Source organism: Theobroma cacao, chromosome 10 (assembly GCF_053813885.1).
Source record: "Theobroma cacao isolate CCN51 chromosome 10, ASM5381388v1, whole genome shotgun sequence".
In the NCBI taxonomy this organism is placed as follows: domain Eukaryota; kingdom Viridiplantae; phylum Streptophyta; class Magnoliopsida; order Malvales; family Malvaceae; genus Theobroma; species Theobroma cacao.
Genome location: NC_142648.1, coordinates 3,650,834 through 3,675,815, shown reverse-complemented (window position 1 = coordinate 3,675,815; position 24,982 = coordinate 3,650,834). Strand labels below are relative to the sequence as shown.

At 33.3% G+C, this 24,982-nt stretch overlaps 2 protein-coding genes across 3 annotated transcripts; one reads left to right on the top strand and one right to left on the bottom strand.

Moving 5' to 3' along the window:
• The first annotated feature begins 8,635 nt into the window (after window positions 1–8,635).
• On the top strand, window positions 8,636–9,870 carry LOC18586329 (uncharacterized). The gene is made up of 2 exons (XM_007009645.3): window positions 8,636–9,519; window positions 9,651–9,870. The coding sequence occupies exons 1-2, from the start codon at window positions 8,636–8,638 to the stop codon at window positions 9,868–9,870; spliced, it is 1,104 nt and encodes a 367-aa protein (XP_007009707.3).
• Window positions 9,871–18,483: 8,613 nt separating this feature from the next.
• On the bottom strand, window positions 18,484–21,737 carry LOC108663705 (protein NRT1/ PTR FAMILY 2.7-like). 2 transcript variants are annotated; one of them, XM_088810660.1, is made up of 4 exons: window positions 21,536–21,737; window positions 21,086–21,303; window positions 19,591–20,129; window positions 18,484–19,499 (listed from the first exon to the last, which is right to left on the bottom strand). In XM_088810660.1, exons 1-4 carry the CDS (start codon window positions 21,663–21,665, stop codon window positions 18,653–18,655), a joined length of 1,734 nt encoding a protein of 577 aa, XP_088666786.1. In that variant the 5' UTR covers window positions 21,666–21,737; the 3' UTR covers window positions 18,484–18,652. The 2 variants fall into 2 exon arrangements, with proteins under 2 accessions (XP_088666786.1, XP_088666787.1); XM_088810661.1 differs by having other exon boundaries at window positions 19,591–20,084.
• Between the last annotated feature and the right edge of the window lie 3,245 nt (window positions 21,738–24,982).

The following is a 24,982-nucleotide window of genomic DNA, read 5'->3' as shown; positions in this document are numbered from 1 at the left end:
TCTCGTGGCAGAAACGGAGGGCTTCAAAAGAAATATAGCTCGCGACATGCCGCGAGCACCAAAAGAAAGCTTCATAATAAAATCATAAACAAGTACTAAACAGGCCATAAGCTTTAGCACAAAAGCCAAGTGAAATTAAAAAAAAAAGGTCTTAAGACTAAAACAAAAGTACTGTTATCAAAGTTCTCTTTTATACTTTTACTTGTGCCGCAAGCTATAAAGTAGCTCTAAAACCAAAAACACTACATAGGTCAAGTCACGCAGCTTGTACTACTAATAAATAAGAGAAGAAACAAAAATCTGACATGTGCTACTTTTTATTCATTTACTTATTATTTGTTTTAGTTTTTTTCCCTTTTATCAAAAGCCGACGTGCATTAATTTTTATTTACTTCTTTCTCTTCAACCTTTACTTGCTTTTTTTATTTTAATATATTTTTATCAAAAATTATACATCAAAATAAAATAATAAATTATACCTTAAAATAAACAAAACTAAAAAAAAGATTAAAAAAAAACTTGTGACTTCAAGTCATGAGTTTCAAAAGCAAACAGGAACATCAAAACAAGCTTGATAAGAAGTCAATTAAATAAAAAAAATATCCTAATTGTCTGCACTTGTACTTTTACGCTTTAGATATAAATTATAATTTATGGGTAATAAGGCTTGAAACAAATCCCAGTTTTAAGAAAGATATTTTATTTTTTACTTATCAAGATAGTTTTCTTTTGAAACATTAATAATTCTTGCTCTTTGTTCCTTTTTAAAATCAAACAATTTGTTTGTCTACTTGAATATATATATATTCTTTCAATAAAAAATTTCATCTCATGCATGAAAAATACCTTATTTCATATTTCAACTTGGAAATATAAAAAAAAATTTCATGCAAGGGGCAACAAACATGTAAGCAAAAGAAATTCAATTTTTGTGAAAAGCAAGAAAAATACTAATAAAAACAGAGAGAGAGCAAACAAGAAATTATAAGAAGAAAAACTTACGTGTTCAAAAAGATTCACAAAAGAATAGACCTTACTCTAAATTTTGTTTTGCTTAGAATTTGAATAAAGAAAATTGTTCATAGTAGCTTCATATTTATAGAGCATATATAATCAAGGTTTTTATGAAAAAAATTAACTTTCCTTCTATGATTTGTATCTTGAAAATATTATTTTATGAAAATATATTATTATATAATTAATCAAATATTACACTAGATAGTAATATGTTATTACCTAAAGCATTACTACTTAAGGTGTTACTATCCGAAACAGTACTACTTGAGACGTTATTGCCTGAGATGTTATAGTACAATACGTTATAGTACAAAATAAAACTTTTCCCTAAAGTAATGCATAAGAATTATTCTTAAGTAAGAATTCTTATGTAGAGGACAAAATGTAGATAGTTGATTTTGGTTAATACTTATTCTTTAAAAAATTATTTTATCGTGTAACATTATATAAAAAATAATAAGAACAACCATTGCAAGTGAAGCACCACTTCACGCAGAACAACTAGAATAAGTAGAACATTACTCTAAGTGGAACAATTAATACAAGTAGAACAACTACTTCGCACAAAATAACAATTTCACACAGATAATAATGAAAATAATCCAGAATAGGTGGCAGGGTTCATGGGTTACTTTCATATTGGGATGTTCATGAGAGTTTGGGTTGGTGGCTCATATATGGAGGTTGTTAAGAAGTCTTTCTTAACCTTTTTTTGAAATACAAGTGTTTCCTACTTTTACCTTGTTCTCTTGTATTTATTCACGTACAGCTTCTTGTCTTATACCTATTCACGTACAGCTCCTTTTTATTAGCTCTTACTCGAGAACAAGTCTTATTAAATATAATTATTTCAACAGTCACATAAGTTTCTAACCGTTACTCGACATTAATCCTCAGTGACATTATCTGACATTAAAACTCTCCTTAATAATGTCATTCATTATATGTATTAAAGCCTTTTCTCATAACCGTTACTTTTGGCACTATATATGGAGCCTTCACTATTCAAAAGGGGGTCTTTTTTCATTTTCAGAACTACCTGACTCTCACTCAAAGCTTTTCTCTCTAGCCTATTCTCATGGAGAACGCCTATTCTTTTCTTATTCTCTTTCGCCTGCCACGACATTTAGTATTTCAGGAACTGCTCCAATCTTCTTCTCCGCCACCTCCGGTACATCCCTTACTTGTTTGAAACGCTTCCCCTTCTTATGACAAGAACCTCATTTACATCTTCAAAGTTCACCACTCATCATCGAACATTCTTCAATGGCATCCCCTTCTATAAAACCCATAAAACCAACTTTTGATAATAACCCAAATTTCTCTATTTCCTTCCAAACACAATGGCTGCTTCTACTTATTCTTCTTTAGGGAATCCAACGATTTCCTAGAAAATCAAGTTGTTCCACACCACAATTGAACCATTTTTGCTAAGCTTGTATAGAACCTCAGACATGATCCAAGTAAGTCCATTCACGTCATCATTTTACATATTTGGCTCAAACACGACAACAACCCTGTTGGAAAACTTGGTTTTCAACATCCAACCTTGGCCTATTACCCTTATTAATGCATTGGCTATTGAGGCTATTTAGTGCTTGAAATGGAAGAACTGTTGAACAATAACACTCCATTTGCATTAAGAGGTTGGAAGATCACTATAATAATAATTAAGAAATGTCAGCAAAAGATAGAACTATTTCCTTAGGGTAAAATACCCTTACCCCTTAAGTTTTGATCAAAATTATACGGAGGTCATTTAGTTTTCGAAATAGACATTCTGTCCCAAAAAAAATATTTTCTGTTGGACACGTTGGTCCAGACGTTAGTCAGCTGCTAGTATTTCCATCAACTTACTCACATGGCAAGGGTAAAAAAATAATTTTACTCTTAATTAATTTTTATAATTACTATTATATAATTGTATTATTTTTTTATTAATTAAAAAAAAAGTTCTCCATGATCTGGTGCTCCCTTCCTTTGGGGTGCCCTTGGCCGGTGCTCCCCTTTCTTGGTGAGTTATTAGTGCTCCCTAATTTTATTTTTATTTTTTTAAAAAAATAATAATAATTTTTTAAATTAATAAAAAAAGAAAAGACATTTTAGTCTTTTCATAACTTTTGTTAATGATGTTTATATTCTTGGGGTAAAGTGTTCATTTTAAAAACTAATAAACCTCTGTGTAATTTTGATCAAAACATAAGAGGGTAAGGGTATTTTACCCATTTTCTTAACATTCTCTAAAAGGTATCTCCTTTCAAAGAAAGATGTAACAGACTTCTTTGCTATGTACTTATCTTTTTGCTCAAATTTCAATCTTGATATTTGCAAATTGATCTATTATATATTTATAAGTTCTAATATTCATTTTGACTCATGTTTTTCTATATGAGCTATATTATATATTTTGTTTTTGTTTATAATCGTCCAATTAGGGAAATTTGGGGATAAATTCGTTGAAAGAATTGAGATGCAAGAAGTCCCAAAGGGGGAACAACCGCTTTTTGCAAAGGCTGTTTTGCATTCTGCTTTTGACCTTGAAATGATTCTGAATGGTGTGGTGTGCCCAAAGCCAAATACTTAATCAAGGGACATTTGCTATAGTTTGTTCATGTTGAAGGTCATGTGGTGAATGTACCTTTTTTTGCTCAGCCATGAAAATAGATTTTGTATTAATAAAAGTAGGAACACAAGATGGGAGAGCAAATCAGCAAATTTGCTTAAAGCTTACAGACTCAAAAGTTCAAATTGCAGAGAAAACAAAAAAGCAACAACTAGCTAGAAAAAAAGCAATGAGAAACAAAATGAAAAACTGGGAACCACACATTGTTGAAAAACAAAGGACAGGGTATCAATGCCCAAATCGAAACAGACATACTGAAAAGCAAACTTCATGGACGTGAAACCTAGCAGCAGGGGTAGCCAAAATGAGAAATCCACAATCATAAAAACCCAGAGAGCAATTATCATAGAGAATTGCCCAGGAAAAAATGGTGCTTAAGCATTCTACAGATAAAGGATCATAAAGAATAAACATGATCGACGTGGAATCAGGTCCATACCAAGTAAATTTCTTGCCAATTAACGGAAGATCGAAAAGCTCACAAAATTATTAACAAAATTGTTGGAATCTTCTAAACCTGAACCAGAACTAGAACAACCCTTTCTTTCTTTCTGAACATCTGATTGTGTTGAAGTCCCCTGCATAACACTAGCTATTTGGAAAAGCAGAATGGAGGGAAAGAAAGTTTCCCAAAGAAGTAATTTATCAGCAGCCTCACATGATGCATAAATGTTAAAAATAGAGCAGTCAAATTTTTCAGTAATCCATGAACCAGAGATAAAGATAAACCTGTCTTTAACAAGGACATCTTTAAAAATGGAGTTCTTGTCCCATATAGAAAGGATGCCACCAGATCTTCCAATAGCTAGACTAAAAAATCATTACAAATTATATGATCGCCATAGCCGTTTGATAATTCTATCATCAATGCTTTCCAATTTTATTTCCTGAATGAGAAGCATATCAACCTTATTGCAAAGGACTGCCCTATAAACCATGCTGGTGAATGTACTGCTGTAGTATTGATATGTTGTGACCACAGAGCTCTGTATGTTATGTCTATAATGTTGGTGGCATGAGTCTTTTAGCTTAGTGGAATGAATTTTGATCCTAAGGGTAATAGTGTTCTAATTACTCTTTTAGAGGTGTGCAAACACCTTGTCTGGTGTTTGTTCACCAAATATGCAATAAAATCTCATGCTTTGAAAAAAATTTCACATGCGAGTGGAAACATATATATATATATATATATATATATATATGAGGAAATTGTGAAAAATAACCTTACTCATAAGCCCAATTCAAAAATATCATTTTTTATAATTTTAACTATTTTTGGTCAATTTTTGGCATGACTTAACAATAATACCCTTTAAACAATTTCAAACAAATTAAAATGATTTCAGTTTTCTCTCTCCTGCCATCCAAATAAAAATTTTAAAATTAAATCTCGATTTCTCTCTCTGCTCAAATATGTCTATCTCGCCATTCAATTCGCAAAGATGACATGAAGCTCTTTCTTATTTTATTTTATTTTTTTAGATGGTGGATCTTGGAGTTCTTAAGGGCAATGAACAACGATTTTGCTCTTTGCAAGCAGTAATTTTGCTCAAGGAGAAAGAACAGCTAAAACATATTTGATGGGTTTTATGGTGGTTCACGATTTTGTTGTGTTTGGGATTAGGATGATTGTTAAGCATGTTTGCTAGGGATTTTGATTTTTTTTATGGGATTTTGAGTTGAAATTGTTCAGGGAATATTTTGTAAAGAGGGTATATTTTGTTTTTGTATAAGGGGAGTGAGCAAGGCTTCCCGATAGGGATATATTTTCTCTTGCTTTGGAGGGTTATGAAGTTTTGTAACCTATCTTTTATGAAATGCACAATTTCATCCCTTAGCAAAAAAAAAAAGTATACGTTTTAGGTTCTTGAGTTTATTGGTTTATTTATAGAACCCCAAAATTGAGTTTACTGGTTTTTAGGTATTGTGTGACTTAATCACTGTGTGACTAGTTTTTAAGCGTTACGTGATTGGTTTTAGGCATTACGTGATTAGTTTTTAGACATTGCGTGACTGATTTTTAAGCAATGCCTAAGTCACACAATGCCTTACTAACTAGTCATGCAATGCCTTATTAACAAATCACGCAATGTCTTACTAACAAGTCACGCAATGCCTATCAACTAGTCACGTAATGCCTTATCAGAAACTAATCACGTAATATCTTATCAGAAACTAATCACGCAATGCCTTATCAAAAACTAATCACGTAATGCCCAAAGTTAGTCACGCAATGCCTTATTAGAAACTAATCACGTAATACCTTATCAAAAACTAGTCACGTAATACCTTATCAAAAACTAGTCACGCAATACCCAAAGTTAGTCACGCAATGCCTATCAGCTAGTCACGCAATGCCGTATCAAAAACTAGTCACGCAATGCCCAAAGTTAGTCATACAATGCCTATCAACTAGTCACGCAATGCCTTACTAGAAACTAGTCACGCAATATTTTATCAAAAATTAGTCACGTAATGCCTAAAGTTAGTCACATAATATCCAAAGTCAGTCATGCAATGCCTAAAAACTAATCGCATAATTTCCAAAAATCACATTTAACAATATCAACAACTTCAAACGATACACCATATTCCATTTAACAACATAATTAACGAATATGAATGCTCAAAATGTTCAAAAGTTTTTCTTCATATATAAAAAATCACTATAAAATGCTTAAAAATGCTCAAAACGCTCACAAGTTTTCTTCGTGTATTAAAATTACTCCAAAATGCTCAAAATGCTTAAACATTTTTCTTTCTAGTAAGGAATACTCTAGAGATGAATAGTCTGGTGAGAAAAGCTCAAAAAATATGAGTCAGTTTGAGACGTAAATTTAAACATATTTGACCCGTTAATAGGTTTCGGGTTGAGACGCGAAGCCAAATAAATGAGTCGATTTTATTAAGGATAATTTTGTCTAAATTTTAATTCTCTTGGTTAAAAACAATTAAAATTATGAGGAGATCTATTGTAAAAAACACGTTATTCATAAGGTCCATTTAAAAAAAGAACCATATATATATATTATTAAATAATTAATATGACACAAAATCTGTTGTAGAAAACAGATTAAGAAATAAAAAAATCAAAAGAAAAGTAAAATTGACCATCTAAATTAATGACTTATTATAAATATGAACGGAAAATTTTTAAAGTGGTTATGAAATATTGGAATTAATGTATTTTTATTCATATATGCAATTGATTCACACAGTAAACTTGGAAATTATATCTAAGTTTGCAACAAAGTTGGAAATTTATTATACAAATTGGCAACAAATATGGAAATTTATTATACAAAATCCAAACAAGCATAATTATCCCAAAGTAGAAAAATTTCTCCTTTTAGTGAGCATGACCACCAGAGTGATCAGATTTCTCTAAATTTTGGTTCTTGAACAACTTTGTTGATATATTTAAGTGGAAAAAACCTCAGACTATTAGAAAAAGCATGATAAGGAAGACAGATTAAAAGTCAATCTATGATACAACAAATGGGACTTATGTAAATTCTTTTTTTATAAACTTAGGTCTATAATGTACCGCTAACAATTATAATCATAATCAAATATTACATTTGATATAAAAAAAAACAAATAATTGGAGAAATTCAATATAAATTTACATCAAACCCATAATTGACTAGACTTGAACGAACTTTTTATTAGATTTGTTCTTCACATTGAGTAGAATTGTAATTTATTACTATCTTAAAGATGACTAATTAACATGTTTGATCGGACAATTATCATCTTGAATCAAATATCTTTTCTTGAAAACAAATTTCACCATTCACAAAAAAAAAAAAATCCCATTATCCTTTTTTTTTTTTTTGAAAGACCAAAATCCCATTATCTAACAAATTATATCTTGGAACTCCACCAATTACACAAAACAACCAATCTTACCATTCAAAAAAGAAAAAAAAACCAACATCTAACGAGATATCTTACAGACTACACCAATAATAAAAATGCATTATAATAATTTAGTATTATAAACACCAAAAAATCCTTCACCATCGGCAACTCTTCCTTATCAACCTCTCCCTCAAAGCAATGGGTAACACTTGGTTCAGTGAATTGTTAACCAATGATTGAATCCTTAACTCCTATTTCATTGGTGAAGTGATTGATAAGGAGATAAACACAATGGGTATTTCTTTATTGGCTTGAAAATGAGCTTTGGCTTTGAATTTAGTTCAATTCTTGTAGAATTACCGAGTGTTTTTTTGAGTTTTCAAGCGATATTAGCCATTAAAAAATCCAAATAAGTTGTCCATAACATCAAATTGTGCAAAAGTAACAAATCCCATACTTGCGAATACAAAGATACGTATTTGCAGGGAAAAAAGAATGTAAATTCCTATGATCTATTCAGTGGACACAACATTGCTTGTCTAGACTCTTAACAGATGGAATACATGAACAAAATAAAACCCAGTACTCGTGCCTATACTCGATCTTATAATATGAGGACATGGAAGAACATGGACAGCATTTATATTTCTAGACCTGGAAACTCGCAATATGCTAGAAGATATTTGAAAATGAGCCAATACCCAAGCTACTCGGCAGCAAAGAAGAATCTCAGGAGAACAATCTTATTTTAATTGTTTTTGGTTAGTATTATTTTTGCATGAGAAATTGAGTTTGGTAACATTTCATTCCAAATAATCTTGATAAATTTTGATTTTTCTTTTAAACCAAACGAAATTTATCTAAAATTCGATCGTTGCTTCGAAATTCTTAATAAAGAAATTCACTCAAATTTATCATTTTTTATAAAATTCAAAATAATACATCTTCAAAAGTTTTTTATGAAAAGCAACACCTCTTCGAAAGTTTTTCATTTTTTGAAAAGCCACAACTCTTGAAAGTTACAGCTAATCATGATGAAACCTTCCTTCAATGGCACCCTTTTCTTTCTATAAAATCCTGAAAACCAACTTTCGATAACAATCCAAATTTTCCTATTTCCTCCCACACACAATGGTTGCTTCCTCTTCATCTGCTTCTTGGGAGACTCAAATGGTTTCCCAAGAACAAATCAATGCGTTTCATACCATTGATCGAAACATCTTTGCCAGGCTTGTTTTGAACCTCCGACGTGATCTAGGTGAGTCCATTCATGTGATGGCTTTCCTCCTTTGGGTCGAACATGTTGATAACCCTGCTCGAAACCTGGTTTTCAATATTCAACCCTGGTCTGATACTCTGATCAATGCATTGGCTAAGGAGGCTGTCCTCTGCTTGAATTGTATAAAGAGTGATGAGTTCCCTTACAATAATTTCAAAGACTCCAACTATCTCATTCCTTTGATTCAAGGATTGACAAAAAATTGGGCCTCTCTTCGTTTCTTTCATCATAATCGTCTCCGCATTATTCCTGGGATTATTCAAAATATTCAGGATGTTTGTTTTCGAGCCTTTAGAGATATATTTAAACTAGCATCGACTATTAATTCAATGGATGCCCAACGTAGATCTGAACAAAGTTTGGAGCTATCAAGGTTCTATGGTCCATTGACTAGGCCAACTTTGCCTGTATTCAACGACTATAATTCTGGGGTTGGAAACTTTAGTGATCAAAACATGGGAAATAAGCAAGTTTTCTGGCCAAATTGGAATTCCGACAATTCGAGTTTTTCCCAACAAGTTTATCATCATAATATCAAGACTCAAATACAGTCTTTGGATGAGGAAATGGAGGAACTGTTGAATAATACACACTCCATTTGCACTAAGGGTTTGGAAGAGAATAATAATAATAATAATAATAATCAGGAAGTCCCAGCAGAGGATAGAACTATTTTCTTAACATTTTCTAAAGGGTATTCCCTTTCAGAGAAAGACGTAACAGACTTCTTTGCTAGGTATTTAACTTTTTCTTGCATTTTCAATCTTGATATTTGCAAATTGATCTGTACATAATCTTGACTAATGTTTTTCACTGTGAACTATATTATGTATTTTGTTTTGTTTTTGCTTGTGATCGCCCAAGTAGGAAATTTGGAGATAATTTCATTGAAAGAGTTGAGATGCAAGAAGTTTTAAGGGGAGAGCAGCCATTGTTTGCAAAGCTGGTTCTGCATTCCGCTTCTGGCCTTGCAACCATTCTGAATGGCGTGCGCAAAGCCAAGTACTCAATCAAGGGAAAGCACGTTTGGGCTCGAAAGTTCGAGCATAGATATCCTCAAGTCACCTCTCCAAGTCACCATTCCTAAGTGAAGTAGGGCGTACGAAGGAGTTGCTGGTTGTTTATAATAAATTGTGATTCTAGGATATGTTTTGTGGTTGTGTTATGCATGATTACGGCACATTCTTGTAGTGTGTGTCGTTTGCTATAGTTTGATATGTTGAAGGTCACATGGGGAATGTGTTGCTGTAGTATTAATATGTTGTATCCACAAGGCTTTGTATATTGGGTTGGTAATGTCGGTGGCATGAGTAGGATGAATTTTCATCCTTGGGGCTACACTATTGTGCTTACTCTTCTAAAAGTGTGGTGTTCACCCCATGTGAAATAATATCTCATGTTTTTTTTTTTAAATTTCGCGCGCACGCAAAAATGTATATATATAAAATTTTAAATAATGAACATAAAATTTATTATAGTTGTAATTTATTTTTTTATTAAATGGTATGATTGTATTATATTTTTAGTTCATTGTTTGGATTAATAATCTCTTATTTTACTTTCTTATGAGTTAATTGGAAAGAATTAGGCAATAAAAGAATTAAAAGAAAAGTCAAGTTGACCATCTAAATTAATAACTTGCTATAAACACGAATGGAAAATTTTAAAAGTAGTTATAAAAGATTGGAGTAAATTAATTTTATTCATATCCAATTCATATAGTAAACTTGGAAATTATAGCCAAATTCACAACAAACATGGAAACTTATTATACAAATTCCAAACAAACACAAATTATCCCAAAGTAGAAAAAATTGGAAAATACATCCAAATTGACAACAAACATGAAAATTTATTATACAAAATCCAAACAAGCACAATTATCCCAAATAAGAGAAGTTTCTCCTTCTAGTGAATATTAGTGATTAGATTTCTCTAGATTTTGGTACTTGAATAACTTAGCACAAACTAAATAATATCCGAAGTTCACCAATTCAATTACTGTCAACATCCAAAACACATTATCCAATCTTCTATAATTAATGTTATCCGACAACCACTGTTGTTTACGAACCAAATCTATGATGTCAGTACTTAGATAAAATCCGATTGCACTTAGTAATGATATCATTGCCGTGGCACAACAAGCCATAGACCGGAAATGGGTACCACGTAGTCAGATTGATTTGGTGAGCTGTTGATGTATCTAAACCACATGGAGACGCCTCATTTCGACTAGGGCAGACCCTATCATGGCGAGGATATTGATGACGTGGCCAATCGAAGGGGTGTCAAAGGCCAAATAGGGATGAACTTTTGCCATGCTGCATGGAGGAAGCGGTCTGATGAAAATTAAGAGAGCTATGGCTAGTAGATTACACATTATGAAAGAACCTGCTGGAATTTTGAAGTGTGGTTCGAGGTGTCAATCCATGGTTAAAACTTGAACGATTGCCAGGCTGTTAAGCATACCTATGGTGGAACTTAAAAGAATGCTACTTGAGCATACTGGCATGACTTGAGTAGGGTTTTGAGGTCTTCCACTTCTTCCACTGTGCATAGCTTCCATGATCCTGCATTGGAACGACTCGATTGACTATATTCATGAAAATTGTGCAAATGCATGGTCAAAGATCCTAGCAAGCGTATTTCAAGTTCTTCGATTTATATTTGAAATGGAAAGAGTAGTACCTAAAACTTTTGCTTGGATCATTTTTGAAGATATTTCTCGTCTCAACACTTCCATAATAATAATCTTGACTGCCAAAAGGGCCCGGTGCATTTCTCTTCTGAATCGCTGCAAATATTACACACAGAATGCTAAGGAATGGGCTTCCCTTAGGTTTGATGCGTCGGTAAAATCGTTTTCCTGATAAAAAGAGTACCAAAGCAGTAGCATTCACGACAATGCAAATCCCTAATGCTAAACCCCAACTCACATTGTCTTGAATGTGGATGATAGCTGTTAAGCTAACACAATTGGCAACGTATAATGCCAAAAAATACCAATTGAAAAATATCCCTTGATCTTTGGCATTGTCAAATTGATCATCTCCCATGGTTGCAATTGTAAAACGTGTGCCCCCGACGCCAAGTGAAGCTAGTGCTAAAGCTATGTAAAGGACTGCGAACTGAAGCTTTGATGGAGTAGGACATTTGAATGCACCCATTGCACATGGCAAAGGCTTCAAGGAATGGATTGTGGCTGTAAGGGTTAACAATATCATACCCTGATGCTTAAGTTTGAATAAATATAAAGCCAAAATATTATTAATAAAATCCATTTATTGGTATAAGATATCACCTCTAACACATGCAAATCAAGGAAAATGGACATAGATTTCACAGGCAAAGGATTATGTCATAATCTATCTTTAATGCCTTTCAAAAAAATAATAATCTATCTTTAATACTATATGTCAAGTTATTTATTATAAAATATGTAATCCAAGATCATATATATGTAAAAGAAAAAAAAAAGTAATAAAGGGACAAAAGAAAAGTTTATGTTTTGTTTTATTGTTTGTGTATAGAAATAAAACGTTTTCATTTCTTTATGAATTTTCGAGTCATCATAGCTAAGCTGAAGTACTGTTGACATATTCAAGTGTACATAGCCTCAGAATATTAGAAAAAGCATGATAAGATATGCAGATTAAAGTCAATCTATATGTTACAGCGATGGGACCTATGTAAATTTTTTCAATGAATTTTACACGTATAATGTAAAAGTAGTAATTATAATTATTAGTAAATTATATTACTTTTTATATGAAAAAATCAATAAATAAACCAATCAATTAACGAACATATAATTGAAAATTACATCAAAACCACAATTTATGGGGCTTGAATGAAAGTTTTATTCTATTCATTCTTTGCATCGAGTAGAATATTTTAATTTATTATTATATATTTTGAAGATAGTTAATTAATGTGTAATCAAACATTTATCATTATAAAATGAATTATCTTTTTTCAAAAACAAATTCCACCATTTACAAAAAAAAATCCCCACTATATGACAAATTATCCTACTGAACCGCACCAACTATCCCAAAACAACAAGAAAATCTCACCATTCACAAAAGGAAAAAAAATTAAAAAATCCCACCATCTAACAAGATTTCTTACCAACCCACACCAATCATGAAAAGCATTAGAAGAAATTAAAACATGTTGATTAAGATTAATTTATTTCATAAATATTAATTAAATAGTTTTTTAATAAGTGAGATATTTAATAGTGCTATTACCAACAAGGAGACAAAGGCAAATATGGTGATGACTGTGTAAGAGTCAAAGAAGGTGTCGGCAACTATGACTCCAGAAATGGGAAAGAGATAGTTGCAGCCAAGTATAACATTATTGATCCGAGTTGCAGTGATGCTCTCCACATGGAACTCATTTATCAGAAATACTATCAAATTTGCTCCCCATCCACCGGCTACCAGGGAAGCCCTGTCATACTTCCTGCATATGCTTAAAGCACTCGCATGGATTAAATTGATTCTATTTTTAAGCATGAAAGGGAGTTTTAAGATTCAAAATCCAAGTTATTAACACGAGAAATCGATCTATTTATTTATTAGTTAAATTAACTCGAAATGAGTTTTAAATAAAATTTACCTGTACAGATAAATTAAAAGAATATCGAATAACTCGAGACATTGAAAAGAAAAACTTGATTAACCAAAAGTGTTACCTATAACAAAGGGGAAAGTTGTCCGTCCTCCTCCCTTGTAATCCATAGTCGTTATTCCATCTTCATTAGGAGTGGAGAGTTTGCTTCCTTCAATTTGTTCTAACTGTGAGGGTACCATATATACTTCTCTCTTTGAGAAAACGAAGAAGTTATGGAATTTTGGCAGAGTATATATGCAAGTATATCTCTCAATGTCTCTAGTACTTCCACTAGCTAGCTCTATCAGGTATTTATGAATGAGATAATACATAGTGCTCTCTCATGACCAAGCCTATGATATTCCAAGGTCATGACACATACTATGTGCCAATTACCTTCAAAATGGGCTGTAAGAAGTTACCTGTCAAAATGTCCAAAGCTTAAGAATCACGTCAGCAAGATTAGTATTCGCCTTTCCCACTATCTGAAAAAGTTTTTTACTGTCCATAGTAAATGTTCCTGTGTTTTCCATCCCACGGTTAATGTCCGTAAAGTCCCCAACCATTCCATCAACCTAAGATATAAAGAAAAAGTTTTGAGCATCATTATCAACTTAAATGTTCAGAAAATAGACATTGGAGATCGAATGCTACACACCTGGCGCACTAATATAGTAGTCAAGAGCAATACTTTGACCAAGAACACTTCCAATGGTACGGATTCGATCAATATTCATCAACTGCAGCATAATGTAATCTAATCCGCCTTGCATCCATATGTTTAAACTTGGCTTCTCTCTTACCTCATACTCTGCAAAATCATAACATATCAACTCCAAATATAACAACAACTCCTATGATGCAGTACCTTACGTGGTTCCCTTTTCCTTAGGAAAGCAACAGATCTAATCTTTAATAACAGGGCACAGTGTAGAAGAATGATCAAGCAGAATATGTTTTATAAAAAAGGTCTAGTCAAAAATGAATGAAAACCAATACGTAGAAGAAACCCATTGAAATAAGAGGAAAATATCAAGTTGATACCCAAGCTATCTGAATCCCCTCACTTCCCACCAAACCCTATTTCACATGCCTGTATATATAGTGTGTCAATATACACAGGATATGAGAAACTATAATGTAAGTTAATGAGAGCAAGTGTGCACATGCATAAGAAGGAGAGAAAACAATTGGCAAGAGAGAGAGAGAGAAAAGACGATGACAAAAGATAATTAAGCCATGGTTTTCCATTGCTTTAAGGCAATTAATCCTTCATAGGAAGAACCTTCTTCCTTGTTCGCAACAACATAACAAGTTACGAAAAGGGCTTGCAAAAGAAAGAGGAAGAATAAGGAGCAAGAGGTAAACAGAACCTTTTTAAGTGACAGGAGAAAGAAAGGATAAAGATGGCATTTGGTCCATAAAGTCTATCTTCAAGATGTTAATTTTTTTTTGTTTTGAGCATTCTTAAATACTCTTCTCTTAACGAGATGGATGATGAAGGGAATTTGTTTGATTCTGCAAAACATAAGGATGCACTATTACAGAATTTAAGTGCATAAGCACATTATTTATTGTTGTAGTAATAAAATCATGTTAGCTCCCAACTTTACAGTCTCAAAATGCTAGATCTCTACTCATGGCAAGTCTAGATAAGAAGCATAAAATAGTGATTTAAAAGATAAATTCAATGAGGACATAAGAACTCACCATCCTTTCTCATTTCTGGAAGCAATCCCGATGCATGCTTTTCAACAATTTTCAGATACTCATCCACTTCATGTTCACGAATATTAAATAACGCAATGGACCCATACTGGAACACGACCATGAAACAGCAGTCACTTCCACTTACGAAAGCACCAGGGCCCTGAAACAAGGAACGTATCCATCAACAATATATTTTACTTGATTTTCATCTTTAGAGAATTCAAAAAAAAATTTAAGAAAGGAGAAGAAGATGTGCATGGTTTGAGTAAAAAACTACTGGTTTGCTTCTTGAAAAACTTATCAAAGACAGAAAGTGTGGCAATGCTTCATGCCAATGATGGACGCATCTCACATCTGTACAGAAAATTTTCATCCCCAATTTAAATCTGTTCCGAATTTATCCAGAATCATCCTGACAGACAACTGTTTATAGGACGCAAACCATATATTCTTGTATTCGTTCCTCCAATTGACAATATTTATATCCATTGAACCTGATTCCAGAGAGAGGGAGAGAGCAGACCTGGTGGATACAGATTACACACGGTACAGCTTAAAAATAAATCTGGATTCTGGCAAGCACACCCCTTCCATTTTTACTTATATTAATTCATGCATTAATAAATTTTGCACACTGGGAGAGGCATGGAAGTTTATTTTTTGCAATATTTAGTAGTTAACAGAAATGACGTTAACAAACTTTTTGGTTTAGACCACCAAGAACTGAAAACTTTTCAGTTTTCACACACTGAAACACCAAATATGTGAGCCCTACAAGAAAGAACATCATATTGTGCGAAAGTAACAAATCCCATACTTGCGAATACAAAAATATGTATTTGCTGGGAAAAAAGAATGTGCATTTCTGTGATCAATTCAGTAGACACGACGTTGCTTGTCTAGACTCTTAATAGATGGAATACATTAACAAAATAAAACCCAGTACTCGTGCCTCGATCAACTTGATCTTATAAAGTGAGGACATGGAGAAACAAGGACAGCGTCTATAATTCTAGACCTGGAAACTTGCAATATATGTTAGAAGATATTTGAAAATGAGCCAATAACCAATTTACTCGGCAGCAAAGAAGAATCTCAGGAGAACAATTTTATTTTATTTGTTTTTGGTTAGTATTATTTTTGCAGGAGGAAATTGAGTTTGGCAACATTTCATTCCGAATAATCTTGATGAATTTTGATTTTTACTTTAAACCAAACGATATTTACCTAAAGTTCGACCGTTGTTTTGAAATTCTTAATAAAGAAATTCACTCAAATTTGTCATTTTGGTAAAATTCAAAATAATACCTCTTCAAGAGTTTTTTATGAAAAGCAACACTTCTTCGAAAGTTTTATATTTTTTTAAAAGCCACAACTCTTGAAAAGTTACAGCTAATCATGATGAAACCTTCCTTCAGTGGCACCCTTTCCTTTCTATAAAATCTTGAAAACTAACATTTGATAACAATACAAATTTTCCGATTTCCTCCCACACACAATGGTTGCTTCCTCTTCATCTACTTCTTGGGAGACTCAAATGGTTTTGTTAATCAATGTGTTTCATACCATTGATCGACACATCTTTGCCAGGCTTGTTCTGAACCTCCGACGTGATTATTGCGAGTCCATTCACGTGATGGCTTTCCTCCTTTGGGTTGGAGATGGCGATAACCCTGCTTGAAACTTGGTTTTCAATATTCAACCCTGGTCTAATAATCTGATCAATGCATTGGCTAAGGAGGCTGCCCTCTGCTTGAATTGTATAAAGAGTGATGCATTCCCGTACAATAATTTCAAAGACTCCAACTATCTCATTCCTTTGATTCAAGGATTGACAAAAAATTGGGCCTCTCTTCGTTTCTTTCATCATAATCGTCTTCGTATTATTCTTGGGATTATTCAAAATATTCAGGATGTTTGTTTTCGAGCCTTTAGAGATATGTTGCAACAAGCATTGACTATTAATTTAATGGATGCCCACCACAGAGTTGAACAAAGTTTGGAGCCATCAAGGTTTTATGGTCCATTGACTAGGCCAACTTTGCCTGTATTCATCAACAATAATTCTGAGGTTGGAATCTTTGGTGATCAAAACATGGGAAATAAGCGAGTTTTCTGGCCCAATTGGAATTCCAGCAATTTGTGTCTTTTCCAAGAAGTTGGTCCTTATAATATCAAGACTCAAAGACAGTCTTTGGATGAGGAAATGGAGGAACTACTGAATATGTAATACACACTCCATTTGCAGTAAGGGTTTGGAAGAAATAATAATAATAATAATAATAATCAAGAAGTCCCAACAGAGAATAGAACTATTTTCTTAACATTTTTCAAAGGGTACCCCATATCAGAGAAAGACATAACAGACTTCTTCGTTAACTACTTAATTTTTCTCTTAATTTTCAATCTTGATATTTGCAAATTGATCTATACATAATCTTGACTAATGTTTTTCAATATGAACTATTATGTTTTTTTTTTTTGTTTGTTTTTGCTTGTGATCGCGTAAGTAGTAAATTTGGGGATAGTTTCGTTGAAGGAGTTGATATGCAGGAAGTCCTAAATGGAGAGCAGCCATTGTTTGCAAAGTTGGTTTTGCATTCTGCTTCTAGCCTTGAAACCATTTTGAATGGCGTGCCCAAAGCCAAGTACTCAATCAAGGGAAGCACGTTTGGGCTCGAAAGTTCGAGCATAGATATCCTTAAGTCACCTCTCCCAGTCACCATTCCTAGATGGAGTAGGGTGTACTAAGGAGTTGCTGGTTGTTTATAATAAATCCTGATACTAGTACATGTTTTGTGTTGTGTAATGCATGATTATGGCACATTCTTGTTGTAGTGTGTGTGGTTTGCTATAGTTTGACGTGTTGAAGGTCACATGGGAAATGTGTTGCTGTAGTATTAATATGTTGTGTCCACAAGGCTTTGTATATTGCGTTTGTAATGTTGGTGGCATAAGTAGGATGAATTTTCATCCTTGGGGCTACAATATTGTAATTACACTTCTAAAGTTTGTTAACCATATGAAATAATATCTCATGTTTTTTTAAAATAAATTTCGCGCACTCGAATACATATATATATATAACTTTAAATAATGATCATAAATTTATTGTTGTTGCAATTTATTTTTATATTACATGCTACGATTGTATTATATTCTTAGTTCATTGTTAGGATTAATAATCTCTTATTTTACCTTCTTATGAGTTAATTAGAAAGGATTAGGCAATAAAGGAATCAAGAGAAAAGTCAAGTTATCCATCTAAATTAATGACTTGCCATAAACACAAATGAAAGATTTTAAAAGTGGTTATGAAAGATTGGAATAAATTTATTTTATTTATATCCAATTCATATAGTAAACTTGGAAATTACAGCCAAATTCGCAACAAACATGAAAATTTATTATACAAATTTCAAACAAGCACAATTATTCCAAAGTAAAAAAACTTAGAAATTACATCCAAATTGACAACAAACGTGAAAATAAAATCCAAACAAACACAATTATCTCAAAGAAGAGAAATTTTCTTTCTAGTGAACATGACTACCAGAGTCATTAGATTTCTCTAGATTTTGATACTTGAACAACTTTGCACAAACTAAATAATATCCCAAGTTCACTACTCCAATTACTGCCAACATCCAAAACACATTATCCAATCTTCCATGGTTAATGTTATCCGGCAACCATCCTATTATTTTACGAACTAAATTCATGATGACGGTACTTAGATAAAGCCCGATTGCAATTAGTAACGATATCATTGCCGTGGAAGTACCTTTCAATGACTTCGGAAATTCTTGGTAGTACAATGCAATTTGTCCAGGGAAGTGAAATGCCTCACCAATACCTAAAATTGTTAGTGGCACAACAAGCCATAGACCGAAAATGGGTACCACATAGTCAGACTGATTGGTGACCCGCTGATGTGTCCGGACCACATGGAGACGCCTCATTTCGATTAGGGCAGATCCCATCATGGCAAGGATATTGATGATGTGGCCAATCCCGATTCGTCGAAGGGGTGTCAGAAGCCAAATAGGGATGAACTTTTGCCATGCTGGGTGGAGGAAACGGTCAATGATAAAGATTGAGAGAGCTGTGGCTAGTAGGTTAAACATTATGAAAGAACCTGCTGGGATTTTGAAGTGTGGACCGAGATGTCGATCCATGGTTAGAACTTGGACGATTGCCAGGCTGTTAAGCACACCTATGGTGGTACTTAAAAGAATGCTACTTGACCATAATGGCATGATCTTGAGTAGGGTTTTGAGGTCTTCCACTTCTTCCACTGTGCAGAGCTTCCATGATCTTGCATTGGAACGACTCGATTGACTATCTTCACTCTCAAATTTTAGGGCTGCGCAATTCAAAAATCTGCATGAAAATTGTGTAAATGCATGATCAAAGATCCTAGCAAGCGCTTTTCAAGTTCTTCGATTTATATTTGAAATGGAAAGTGTAGTACCTTAAACTTTTACTTGGACCATTATTAAAGATATTTGTCGTCTCAACACTTCCATAATAATAATCTTGACTGCCAAAAGTGCCTGGGACATTTCTCTTCCGAATCGCTGCAAATATTACACACAGAATGCTAAGGAATGGGCTTCTCTTAGGCTTGATGCGTCGGTAAAATCGTTTTCCCGATAAAAAGAGTACCAAAGCAATAGCATTCAGGACGGTGCAAATCCCAAATGCTAAACCCCAACTCACATTGTCTTGAATGTAGATGAGAGCTGTTAAGCTAACACAATTGGCAATGTATAATGCCAAAAAGTACCAATTGAAAAATATCCCTTGATCTTTGGCATCGTCAAATTGATCAGCTCCCATGGTTGCAATTGTAAAACGTGTGCCCCCGACACCAAGTGAAGCTAGTGCTAAAGCTATGTAAAGGACTGCGAACTGAAGCTTTGATGGAGTAGGACATGTGGATGCACCCATTGCACATGGCGAAGGCTTCAAGGAATGGATTGTGGTTGTTAGGGTTAACAATATCATACCCTGAAAATTAAGTTTAAAAAAAATATAAAGTCAAAATATTATTAGTAAAATCCATTTATTGATATAAGATATCATCTCTAACACATGCGAATCAAGAAAAATGAAGTTAGTACATACACAGACTTCAGAGGCAAAGGATTATGATGTCATAGTCTATCTTTAAATAATATATATCAAGTTAATTAAGTAATAAAGAGACAAAAAAAAAGTCTATGTTTTATTTTTATCATTTATGCATTTGAATAAAAAGTTTATTTATGTATAGAAATAAAAAGTTTTTATTTCTTTATGAATTTTCAAGTCATCATAGCTAAGCTGAAGTACTGCTGACATATTCAAGTGTACATAGCCTCAGAATATTGGAAAAACTATGATAAGATATACAGATTAAAGTCAATCTATATATATGTTACAGCAATGGGACCTATGTAAATTTTTTTAATGAATTTTACATGTATAATTTAAAAGTGGTAATTATAATTAATAATAAATTATATTACTTTTTATACAAAAAATCAATAAATAAATCAATCAATGAACTAACATATAATTAAAATTTTTCAATATAAAATTACGTACATCGAACCCACAAACTTCTTATTATATTCATTCATCACATCGGGTAGAATATTGTAATTTATTGTTATATATTTTGAAGTTAGTTAATTAACATATCTAATTCGACAATTATCATTATGAAATAAATTATTTTTTCAAAAACAAATTTCACTATTTACAAAAAAAAAAAATCTCACTATGTGACAAATTATCCTATTGAACCACACCAATTATCCGTAAACAACAAGAAAATCCCACCATCTAACAAGATTTCTTACCTACCGACACCAATCATGAAAAGCATTAGAAGAAACTAAAACATGTTAATTAAGATTAATTTATTTCATAAATATTAATTAAATAGTTTTTTAATAAGTGGGATATTTAAGTGCTATTACCAACAAGGAGACAAAGGCAAATGTGATGATGACTGTGTAAGAGTCGAAGAAGGTGTCGGCAACTATGGCCCCGGCAATGGGTAAGAGATAGTTGCAGCCAAGTATAACATTATTGATCTGAGTTGCAGTGATGCTCTTCACATGGAACTCATTTATCAGAAATACTATCAAATTTGCTCCCCATCCACCGGCTACTAGGGAAAGCCCTGTCATACTTCCTGCATATGCTTAAAGCACTCGCATGGATTAAATTGATTCTATTTTTAAGCATGAAAGGGAGTTTTAAGATTCAAAATCCGAATTAGTAACACGAGGAATCTGTCTATTTATTTACTAATTAAATTAACTCGAAATGAGTCTCAAATAAAGTTCATTTGTACAAAAAAATTAAAAGAATATCGAATAATTCGAGAAATTGAAAAGAAAAGTTTGATTAACCAAAAGTCGTACCTATAATAAAGAGAAAAGTTGTCCATCCTCCTCCCTTGTGATCCATAGTCGTTTTTCCATCTTCATTAGGAGAAGTTCTTTGGCTAGAGAGTTTGCTTCCTTCTATTTGTTCTAACTCTGAGGGTACCATATTTCTCTCTTAGAGGAAACGAAGAAGTTATGGAATTTTGGCTGAGTATATATGCAAGAATATCTCTCAGTGTCTCTAATACTTCCACTAGCTAGCTCTATCAGGTATTTATGGATGTCATAATAAACCAATGTTGACCATACATAGTGCTTTATCATGACCAAGCATAAGATATTTTTCTAGTGCTTGGTATATATATATGATGGAAAAGACATAACTTAGAAATGCGTTTATCATGATTAAGCATATGATATTTGTAACGACCCATCTCCGGTCGCTACCGGCATCCGAGACCTCCGGGAGATCCCGCCAAGTCCTGAACAAGCCTTCACGAAATTCTCGAGATATTTATTAAATATGCTCTCATGTACATATGTGACTAATAATAACAATGATTATACTACTGATATTCCATTTCACATAATAACAATTAAATGTCAACCACAAAGTTTTCAACAATACATATTCATGAATTAACACTACTTGTAACATTTAGAAATTTTATATAACTCGACCCTAGACAGTGGAGCGACTCGGAGCGGGCTAAGAGATGCCTTTACCTATCCTCAGTAGACTGAACATGTCGAGATTACGCGCTAGGCTGATCCCTGTCTGCAAAAAGGGAAAACAAAAGGGGTGTGAGTCTCACAAACTCAGTGATCATCGATTCCGTGAGTAGGGCATAGACGGGAAACAAGCAATAAGGTAGAGATTTTGAATAATAAAAATTGCAAGAGTAGATAAAAATATTTAATTCAAACGGAGATTTGTGCCTTATATCTATATATAAGAAAATATCGAGAATCTCTTATAAGTCGTAATTAACCATAATGTATATCAAATCAAGTAAGTAAACTTTTGTGCAGCGAGAAGGTTAATAACTATTTTCAAACTAAATCAGTAAAATATCATTTTAAACCTCGTGTTCGTAAAAGATCTCTCCAGTCGAAATTATCTCATATAATACTCAAATCAAATCAATAAAGTTGGGCAAGCTCTTGCGAAACCAAATAGTAACCAGGTTTATACACAATTCGCAAATCGCCTCACACGCGAGGGTAAAATTCATATAATAGTAAAACCATGGGAGCTGCAAGAAACTGTATAATTTCGTTTTCACCATGCAAGAAATAAGAGTCTGAAAACTCAAAGAGATTTTTTTGTCTCGAGTAGGAAATCAAATAAAATCCGTGGTCTCGCTACCACGTAATAACCTCCGGGAGCCTCGCTCCACCAGATCCCACATGCCATAGCAGTCTCAATGATATTAATCGACATCAGAGAATCAAGCAGTCGCAAACGCAGAATCATCTGATGGCCTAACCACGCATACATATACGGATTCGATCAATATTCAAGAACTGCAGCATAATATAATCTAATCCGCCTTGCATCCATGTGTTTAAACTTGGCTTCTCTCTTAACTCATACTCTGCAAAATCATAACATATCAACTCCAAATATAGCAAAAACTCCTATGATGCAGTACCTTACGTGTTTCCCTGTTCCTTAGGAAAGCAACAGATCTAATCTTTAATAACAGGGCACAGTGTAGAAGAATGATCAAGCAGAATATGTTTTAGAAAAAAGGTCTAGTAAAAAATAAATGAAAACCAATACGTAGAAGAAACCAATTGAAATGAGAGGAAACTATCAAGTTGACACCCAAGCTATCTGAATCCCCTCACTTCCCACCAAACCCTATTTCACATGCCTGTATATGTAGTGTGTCAATATACACAGGATATGAGAAACCATAATGTAAGTTAATGAGAGCAAGTGTGCACATGCATAAGAAGGAGAGAAAACAATTGGCAAGAGAGAGAGAGAGAAAAGAGGATGACAAAAGATAATTAAGCCATGGTTTTCCATTGCTTTAAGGCAATTAATCCTTCATAGGACGAACCTTCTTCCTTGTTCGCAACAACATAACAAGTTACGAAAAGGGCTAGCAAAAGAAAGAGAAAGAATAAGAAGCAAGAGGTAAACAGAACCTTTTTAAGAGACAGGAGAAAGAAAGGATGAAGATGGCATTTGGTCCATAAAGTCTATCTTCAAGGTGATAAATTTTTTTTTGTTTTCAGCATTCTTAAATTCTCTTCTCTTGACGAGATGGATGATGAAGGGAATTTGTTTGATTCTGCAAAACATAAGGATGCACTATTACAAAATTTAAGTGCATGAGCACATTATTTATTGTTGTATTAATAAAATCATGTTAGCTCCCAACTTTACAGTCTCGAAATGTTAGATCTCTACTCATGGCAAGTCTAGATAAGGAGTATAAAATAGTGATTTAAAAGATAAATTCAATGAGGACATAAGAACTCACCATCCTTTCTCATTTCTGGAAGCAATCCCGATGCATGCTTTTCAACAATTTTCAGATACTCATCCACTTCATGTTCACGAACATTAAATATAACAAGAGACCCATACTGGAACACGACCATGAAACAGCAGTCACTTCCACTTATGAAAGCACCAGGACCCTGAAACAAGGAACGTATCCATCAACAATATATATTATTTGATTTTCATCTTTAGAGAATTCCAAAAAAATCTAAGAAAGGAGAAGATGTGCATGGTTTGAGTAAAAAACTACTGGTTTGCTTCTTGAAAAACTTATCAAAGACAAAAAGTGTGGCAATGCTTCATGCCAATGATGGACGCATCTCACATCTGTACAGAGATTTTTCATCCCCAATTTAAATCTGTTCCGAATTAATCCAGAATCATCCTGACGGACAACTGTTTATAGGACGCAAACCAGTGTGCATGGTGATTTAGACCTGGTGGATACAGATTACACACGGTACAGCTTAAAAATAAATCTGGATTCTGGCAAGCACACCCCTTCCATTTTTACTTTAATTAATTCATGCATTAATAAATTTTGCACACTGGGAGAGACATGGAAGTTTTTTTTTTGCAATATTTAGTAGTTAACAGAAATGACGTTAACAAACTTTTGGTTTAGACCACCAAGAACTGAAAACTTTTCAGTTTCCACACACTGAAACACCAAATATGTCAGCCCTACAAGAAAGAACATCATATTGTGCGAAAGTAACAAATCCCATACTTGCGAATACAAAAATATGTATTTGCTGGGAAAACAGAATGTGCATTTCTGTGATCAATTCAGTAGACACGACGTTGCTTGTCTAGACTCTTAATAGATGGAATACATGAACAAAATAAAACCCAGTACTCGTGCCTCGATCAACTTGATCTTATAAAGTGAGGACATGGAGAAACAAGGACAGCGTCTATAATTCTAGACCTGGAAACTTGCAATATATGTTAGAAGATAT

Excerpts from the sequence above, each read along its gene's own strand:
- LOC18586329 (XM_007009645.3), top strand. The coding sequence starts at position 8,636 with ATGGTTGCTTCCTCTTCATCTGCTTCTTGGGAGACTCAAATGGTTTCC. Across the intron at positions 9,520-9,650 it reads GTAACAGACTTCTTTGCTAG|GAAATTTGGAGATAATTTCA; the intron begins GTATTTAACTTT and ends TCGCCCAAGTAG.
- LOC108663705 (XM_088810660.1), bottom strand. The coding sequence starts at position 21,665 with ATGGTACCCTCAGAGTTAGAACAAATAGAAGGAAGCAAACTCTCTAGC. Across the intron at positions 21,304-21,535 it reads AACTTTTCTCTTTATTATAG|GAAGTATGACAGGGCTTTCC; the intron begins GTACGACTTTTG and ends AAGCATATGCAG. Across the intron at positions 20,130-21,085 it reads TTGCCTTTGTCTCCTTGTTG|GGTATGATATTGTTAACCCT; the intron begins GTAATAGCACTT and ends CTTAATTTTCAG.